General features: G+C 43.4%; 1 protein-coding gene across 1 annotated transcript in view; it reads right to left on the minus strand.

Annotated features, from left to right (window-relative positions):
- Positions 1–8861, minus strand: part of DOCK3 (dedicator of cytokinesis 3) — a gene marked incomplete at its 5' end in the record, with an annotated part of 323062 nt that overhangs the window by 139230 nt on the left and 174971 nt on the right. Inside the window, one exon of the mRNA XM_015424016.1 lies at positions 2322–2422. Coding sequence (XP_015279502.1) covers positions 2322–2422 — 101 coding nt within the window. The remainder of the gene's footprint in view (positions 1–2321; positions 2423–8861) is intronic.

Raw genomic sequence — 8861 nt, forward strand, 5'->3', positions numbered from 1 at the left:
AAAACCAGTCTCATGAAACAGTTCCCAGGCTAGAAGCTGACCGTAAAAACAATTCTAAAAGAACACCCCTTTATTAATAGAAAGTGGTAAGGTTATTTGTAGCAGAAGATGAGAAATCCATTGGTGGCACTGTAGAAAAGTAAATCAGTAAAATTAAGGCGGGTTGCCCCAAAGTTGATTGCAGAACCAAAAGAAATGGGCCCAGAACACACAGTGTTGACTTGATGGAAAGTCATAGATAGTGATGGAGGAGTCAAGATTATGCCAATTGTGAGGTGTCACTTAATACTGAGATATACCACCTATTTGTCGAGCTGCTCATTACCATCAGTGTACCTATTTCCAAACCGTACCACCGTCATGGACCACCCCAGCGAAGCATGGGAGGATAAGTCCTCATCACAGGAAGAGGTGGACAACCTGTCCCCAAGCCCTACAACAGCAGGCCCTTCCTGTGAGGTTGGGGTCTCATGACTTTCCTGAAAGGACCCTGATACTGCCTCCAGAGCACTGATACTGCCCCCTGAGCCAGCAGAGCCCTCAGGCCTGGAGTCCCCAGCAGGGACACACCCACGACCAGACCCACCACAGTCTCCTGAAGCACAAATACATCCTCTAACCTGGTCCATGCCTCAGCCCTAGCAGGAGTGGGATATCTTGTCATAGACCTTTTCTGCAACCTCAAGATACTCTTGATTTTCTTGGGAGTGTATCCACAAGCACTGGAATCTGTTTGAGCAAAGTTCTTCTGCATACCTGCTCTCCCTGTGCATTTTTCTAGTTGTAAGGTCAGTTTATTTTCTTCCGCATGTGGCTTAAATAATGAGGATTTCCAAGGGAGGATGCTGTTGTCATCTATGTTGTTATCAGTGGTGTCAGAGCACACCCCCTTATTTTTTAAAAAAACCAGCCCTAAAATATTGATATAATGTAATGTGATAATGATAGTTTAAGCAGGTTCCCTGAATTCCCAGCTTTCATTTTTTAAAAAGGAAGTCTCCCTCCTGTTCCCTTATGGAGATATACCTTTCCCCCTATATCTCCAAGAAGGAATACACAAGAGATTAATTTTTTTAAAAAAATCTGAAATGACTCATGGGGGGGAGTGATTTAGCAATTATGACAGTCCAATAACTGAAAAGTCAGCTGGAGGTGAGTGGGACAAAAAAACCCTGATAGAATTAACACTAAGAAAAAGCTGACTCAAAATCAGCTTCTAGAAAAACATCAGGTTAAAAGTGGTCTCAAAAGAGTCAGGAACCACCTGGGAGGGTGGGGGGCGGGGATGAAGTTAAATGTAAAGGCGTAAAATTGCATGTGGAAATCAGGAGATAAACCAAAGCAGTATGAGGCTAGAACTTATGGGAAAAAACTCATGAAGAAACGCTCATCGTGTAAGGGGCTGGACCTATGGATACTCCCTAGATCCCTTGAGTACTTTTCAAGCAGTAAAACAAGAAAAATAAGTAAATACCACAAATGATGGTCATCTGTGTGCCAGACTACATCAATTTCAACTATTGCAGGTCATAGCACTTTGACTAATCAGCTGCACCCACTTACAATTTGATCTCAGCTCCCACTGGAAGGTCTTTTTTACTCAATTAATGTTTCCCTGTGACTTGCTACTCCTTATTCTAGGCAGCTCTGAAGATGCAAAAGGAGTCCTCCTTGGCCTGGCCTTGCTTCTGAGCAGTCTTTTCTCATTTCCTGGCCTCCTGCAAGACTTCAGGATCTTTTCTGGCCCCAAGCTCTGCCCTGTTGCCTTAGTAGATGGAGTTGCCTCCCCTTGTTTTAAGAGCAGGACCCTGCTCAACATTGCCAGGCTGGTTGCCCCAGCAATAGGTGCTACTGCTTCCCATCATGCACAATGCCATTCTTTGGCTTGGGTTGTTGGGCCTCCTGCTAGCCAGAGCATTGAGATGAGCTGGTGGACACCAGACAGCATGGTTTGACTTCCCCCTGTATGACTCTGTCTTCTGGGGTGAATTCTGGAAACCCTGATACTAACGGTGTTTTAAAAATGAGGCAGGCACTAGGCACTACCCTAACCCATTTTGGGTTCCATCTGCCTCAAAGAAGTGATAGCAAATTCCACAGGACTGTCAACCTGGAAATGCAAGGGAAAACATGAACATCTTATTGATTTGTAGTATTTACTTGTTTCCCTTCTTTTACTTGTTTTTCTACTTTAAAAGTACCCAGTATATGGGAAGCATTATATATGATATATATCAATAACTACTTAGATTAGAACTTTACATTCAAGTTCAAATCTCAAAGTGTCACCATGTGTGATAACCTTATAAAGCAGGACTTACTTGTATGCCAGGGCTCCTGCAAAATGCTTTTGAATGTAGGTGTCCATCACAGGTCGAAAATGAAAATATTTGCTGTCACGTAGGAGATTTATTATAAACACCTGCAGGATTTAGAGAAACGTATGCATAAATAGTAAGACATAGATAAAAATATAGCCCATTAGTAAACAGGCATTAGCAATTCCATAAGCTTTACTGCATTATTATTCTGTGATTCATTATAACTTTTCTGCTCCCTCTGTCTTCCAGCAAGAAAGGAAAATGTTACGAACCTGATAATGGGTTTTGTGCAAGGGAAAAATTGATTTCTTTGAGATTTATAATATATTAAACTAAACAATTCAGAGAGAAAAGTATTTTATCTGTGTTTGTTGTCTTCCCACATAAATACAATAGAAAAACTGCAGTTCTTTCTAGAATAAAAACAAAGAAATCCCTTCAAAATCAGCCCCTTGTACCCTGGAAAACATTCATGAAAAATTACAAAGAAGCCTAGCTCCCAGCTGTAAACAGGAGCATCATTTGTGCTTGGGTAGAGGGAGGGGGGTAGGGTTGCCAGCTCTGGCTTGGGAAATACCTGCAGATTTGGGCAGTGAAGCCTGAGAAGGGCAAGGTTTGGGGAGAGGAGGGACTTCAATGGGGTACAGTGCCATAGAGTCAACCTTTTAAAGCAGCCATTTTCTCCAGGTGAACTAATCTCTGCGGCCTGAAGATCATCAGTCACCACCTGGAGGTTGGCAACCCTAGGAGGGGGCAGATGACTCTGGGCAATTGAGCTCAGTATTGATGGTCAGCCAAGTGGCTCTTAGCTTGCCACAACCCTACACCTAGTGGCCAGCTACATTGTTGCGAAGGGCAGGGTCAGCAAACCCGAGAGCTGCAGGTTTCAATATGGTCCACAACTCATGTTGCAAAAGGAAGGGGCTGTTGGGCACTCAGAAGCATTATTCCAGCAAAGAACTTTCATCCACAGCAGTCTGAGACTAGCACTAAGCTGAACAAGTTGCGGGGGGGAGGAAATAGGTAGGTATATACAGGCACCCCTAGCTGGCCCATCTCTAAGACATTTGCAAACCAATGGACTGTGTTTCTTATGGAACTCAGCTATGTCTCCATGACCGTATGTGTTTAGTGACTATCTCCTTCTTTAGCAAGGCCAATGGCTTTTGAGACCCCTGTGGTTCATATAGGACCAGACAGACCCTTGAAGGCTGACACCACCACAGGCCTGACAGGCTTGACCAAATACATCCTCTAACCTATGAGATCTTGTACCATCTCTGCCGTACCCTGGTCACTATATGTCATTTCCAGTACAAAGCAAAGTTTTTCAAAGCAACTTTTTGCCTAGCTTTCTTTGGGACCCTTAGGATAGGAGAGCAGATGATGGCCTCCCACTCAGAAACTTTTGGTTGGGAGTTGTCCTACAACAATGTGCAGTTCAAAAGGGGAAGGCTGGTTCTCTGGATTAGTAAGTCATCCCTGACCACATGAGGCAAGGGAGCAATTTGTATCTTTACTCATCACCATTGTCTGGTCCATGCCCAGTAAGAGCGGCCAGTTCATTTTTCAACGTCTGCTCATGCATATGCGAATGCATGTATATCACCATAACCTTACAAGATTCAGTTTCTGTGCAGTATTCCTGGGTGCACTTGCCTCTGTGGGCCTTCAACCATCTTACTTTGGGACACATTCCTTCAGGACTGGGACTGCCACTTCTGAGGTGGAGTTTTATCAGGCTGCAGCAAGAGTTATCGGTAGGTTCTAGGAATGACCAGTCAAGTAGAGCATTGCAGTGTGGAGACGTTACCTTCAACAGGGTGGGAACAGCCATTACACTGAGGTAATAAAAATGGACCAGAGGTGATGACAGGTAGTCATCAACCTGGCTGTTTGCATGGAACTCAGGTACTCACTGTGGGCTCTGTGGGTTCACACGGGGTTTAGAGGATCAGGAGTGGGGCACGTGGACAGCAGGGCATTTACCAGATCTGGCTGTTTGCATGGAACTCAGGTACTCTCTGTGGGCTCTGTGGGTTCACATGGGGTTTAGAGGATCAGGAGTGGGGCACATGGACAGCAGGCCATTTACCAGGTATCAATTTTGGGCAGCCATGAAGACATTGTCAGGTTTAGTCATTGTCCCCATTTCTTTGGGACACACTCATTCCATATCAAAGCAGCTTGCACAGTGGCCTTGCTTGGCATTGAAGACCACCTAATCAGAGCTATCAGCAGATGGCAGTTTCCTGCCTTCAGGATATACGTCAGACCCATGCTGCCTGCGTGGCAGCTGTAGGCTACAGGGGAGGCATACAGGCAATCTACTGGCAACGGGCCAACAATGGAAGCAACAATGACTTCACAAGCACAACAGTGCAGGATGCAAGAAAGCAAGTCATCACCTGTGGCCACAGTGTTGTCTTTTGAGCATGCCACAAGGCAAGCTGTTCAGTTGAGACTGCTTAGCTGTGTATAATGGTCATGCTCTCGAACCAACTCATGCTGGCCCTTCTGCAACTTGAATGTTGCCTACCCCTGCTCCACATCATACTAATTCACCTGGGTGAGAATGACATGGGGAAGTAGCCAGGAAAGACTGCAGCATTGTGAGTTCTGTCTGATATTGAATACCTGAAGGCAGGTGCTGATCATATGGTCTGATATGCTCCAGCAGACAGTGGGTAAGAGCACAGTGCACCCAGAGAACCTGTCCTACTGTACACTGCATTGGTCAGGTCGCACCTGGAGTATTGTGTGCAGTTCTGGAGGCCTCACTTCAAAAAGGATGTGGACAGAATGGAGCAGGTACAGAGCAGAGCAACGAGGATGATTGGGGATCTGGAGACCAAGCCCTATGGGGAAAGGCTGAGGGACTTGGGAATGTTCAGTCTGGAGAAGAGGAGGTGGTGGTGGTGGGGATATGATTGCTCTCTTGAAGTATTTGAAGGGCTGTCACTTAGAGGAGGGCAGGGAGCCGTTCCTGTTGGCAGCAGAGGATAGGACTCGAAATAATGGATTTAAATTAAGGGTGGGAAGGTACCGGCTGAATGTTAGGAAAAATGTCGTTACAGTAAGAGTTGTTCAACAGTAGATTCAGCTGCCTAGGGAGGTGGTGAGCTCCCCCTCACTGGCAGTCTTTAAGCAGTGGCTGGACAAACACTTGTTGGGGATGCTTAGGGTGATCCTCCATTGAACAGGGGGTTGGACTAGATGGCCTGTATAGCCCCTTCCAACTCTGAGATTCTATGATTTTATCTTCGTGGGAGAATCTATAGCATGACCTTTTGAAAGCCACCAGAGGCAGAGACAAGTGGGTTGTGGGTGGACCAAGCAGCAAGCTGGTCCCCCTTTGAGGCAGGAACAATTCGTGAAATGTTGCTTGAATGGGTATGTAGTACAGCTTAGGTGAACACCTTGAGGCATCAGTCTGGAGGGTGAAAGGGTAATTCTCAGACCAGGCATGGGGTTTCGGTGTTCAGACCAGGCATGGACTTGGAACAGGAATCCCTTCAGGGGTGCCAGGCCACTATCCTTAACCTATATACACAATGGCGAGGCAGTGGCACAGCTCCCTCAAGGTTGTATACAGAGGAGGCCAGACTCTTCTGCATCTCAGTTGCCCATACCATGACTGTTGTTGTTGTAATGTATTTTGTTTATGTTTGAATGTTTTTAATCAAGTAATTTTTATACAGTCTTATTTTATGTTATTGTTACCTGCCATGGATCCTGACCTGGTTAGGAAAAAGATGAGCTTATAAATGAATATGTATTCTCAAAAATGAGGTATTAGTCTAATGGAAGCTGAAAGGGAGGGTGCAGTGGTTTAAATACCTTAAGGACGCTTGGAAATTAGATGCACACTAATGGAAGTTCATACAGCATACATACAGCCAATAGCTTGCTGAAAATGTCCACTCAGTGTATCAATTGTAAAAAAGGCACATTTATGCTGGGGATTATTAAGAAAGGGATGGAGAACAAGATAACTTTTAATATAATAGCTTTGTACAGAATGATGGTCCAACTACAATCAGAATACTGTGGACTGGTCACAGTATCTCAAAAAGGATATCGTAGTGGTGGAAAATATGAACAAAAGAGCAATTAAAGTGAACAAAGGGTTGGAGCACCTTCCACTAAAGAAAAGACTAGGAAAACTGAGGCTTTTTAGTTCACAGAAATGATGACTACGGTAAATGGGAACATGACAGGAGTTTCTAAAATTACAGTCAGGATGGAGAAAGTGGGTAAAGAAACTTTTTCTCCTTGGCCTACAATAACAGAATTCATGGCTGCCCAATTAAGTTAATGGACAGCAGAAGCAAATTTGCTGTGGTAGGATGTGATGATGGCCCTTGTTATAGACTTCTATGCTTTAGTTAAAAAAACAGAACTGTCCTGTTTTGCATGCATAATAAAGCACAATATTTATTTATTTAAAATGCTTATATATTATTTTTCCAATAAGCACTCAACATGTTTAACTCCACTGGACAGAAATAAGTATAGTATGTCAGAATCATGGGGGGATTTTTTGAAGGGGGGAAGGAAGAGAATCAGCACACAGATGGCTCACTTTGGCCATCTGACATCATTATATGTCAACTCTGTGGGAGATGAGTGAAAAATATCCCTTCTTTATTGCACATCACACCATTTCCTGCCGTGCGCTAAATCCCCAGGATTCTAAGGAAAACATTTATTGACAAAAGCTTCCTTTGGGGGGAGTTTTTAATGGGTGCCCCACTTCCTGATTAGTCTTTGCTGCTGAGAACCCTAAAAATAAGGATCCCAAAGAAAAAAGCTTTTGTCAGTCTCAACATCTTCTGACAAGTCTGGTTGCCAGCAGTGCCCAGCTTTATTTATCTTCAGATGTGCTGAACATTGCAAGTGTTTAGTCAGCTAGAATTTGTGTACAGAACACACAGACAAGGATCAATAACCAGATAATCACTATAACCACTCGTTCTGTTGAGACAAGAAGAGTTCATAGAGGATAGGTCCATAAGAGCATTAGAACCATCAGTGGTCTGTCTAGTCCAGTATATTGTTTCATATGGCAGCCAACGAATTGTCCTGGGCAGAGAGCCCAAGACCTTCTCCCTGATGCTACCTCCTAGCACTGGCATTCAGAGGTCCACTACCTTTGTACATGGAAGTTCCCGTTACTTATAACACATACACAAAACCTTTATTGGCATGAAAGCACAAAACATCATGGAAATACGGGAAAATACTAAGATGCATCAGTCACTTACACTTGGCTATTCAAGCCTCGTCTTCTGATTGCATAATATAAAAATTTTGCAACAGCCTCCCTTATTTCACAATTAGAATTAAACAGAAGAAAGTGAACAATTGAGTCATCAGAGTGCCAGCTCTTACCCTCTAGAAATGGAGTAATAAAATGAGATCAGATATTCCATTACTCATAACAAGAAAATAAAGAGCCACACCAGTCACAGGAGATAAAAAATAAGGCCAAGGCCAATGGTGCAAAATCAAGTAAAAATATATTTTATACTCAGTTGTTTGTCTTGCAATAATTCTTTATAAAGAGTAAAAGATCTTTTACTCTTTTTGAAGAATTACTGCAATATGAATGGATTCCCCTGATGAAGCCTGTTCCCTTGTCTACTAGCCATTGATGGACATATCCTCCATGAACCTACCTAACTTCCTTTTTAAAGTCATCTACACTCATGCCCATCCCTACATCCACCAGCAGTGAATTCCACAATTTAAATATTCATCAAGTATTGTAATGTAATTAATTAAATGGTGTCAGACCAGGTGGCCTTAGACCAGGGATTGGCACCTTAATTGGTTGCACTCCTTCCCATGGTCCTCCTTGGCCACATGACTTTTATTCACAAGGCATAAGGTCCAGACACTGGGACCAAAGAAAAAAGGGGAGGGACTCAACCCAAAATGTAGCTGTGATCTAGGAGGGTCAAGCTAACAAATAAATATATTAAAAACAAATATTTATTAGGGTGTACACATGAATAAAACATTCATCAAATTAAAAGAAATAGTCTAAATATCAGACTCTAAAAGCCTGTAACATTGAAAGCTGCTTGTTATACATATCTCATTGATGGGTAAAACTTTTCACCAAAGGACCATACGTGTTTCGGCCTTTACGGGCCTTCTTCGGTACAATATTTTTTATCTTACAATGACACACATCCAGAAATACATGCATAAAGAAATTTATACATCTGTCCAGGTGTTGCTTTCTTATATGCTTTGCATTTGCTACAAGTTTGTATAGTGGGCCATAGATAGTAGCTGTGCAAATGCTCCAAGTTATTCCAGTAACGAATATTTCATACGTCAAGATGTGTGTCACTTCCATCAAAGGTAGTAGTCCTCCCACAGCTTTCGGGCTGTCCAGGGCCTCTGAGCTTAAGGTCCTCAGTCCTTCCACCAAGGTTCTCCCTCCAGTCTCAGGGCTTGCATCTACCTGCTCCCTTGTCCCTTTGGTGTAGTGGTTAAGTGTGCGGACTCTAATCTGGGAGAACCGGG

The sequence above is a fragment of the Gekko japonicus genome, unplaced genomic scaffold, assembly GCF_001447785.1.
Source record: "Gekko japonicus isolate JY-2015 unplaced genomic scaffold, Gekko_japonicus_V1.1 scaffold477, whole genome shotgun sequence".
In the NCBI taxonomy this organism is placed as follows: domain Eukaryota; kingdom Metazoa; phylum Chordata; class Lepidosauria; order Squamata; family Gekkonidae; genus Gekko; species Gekko japonicus.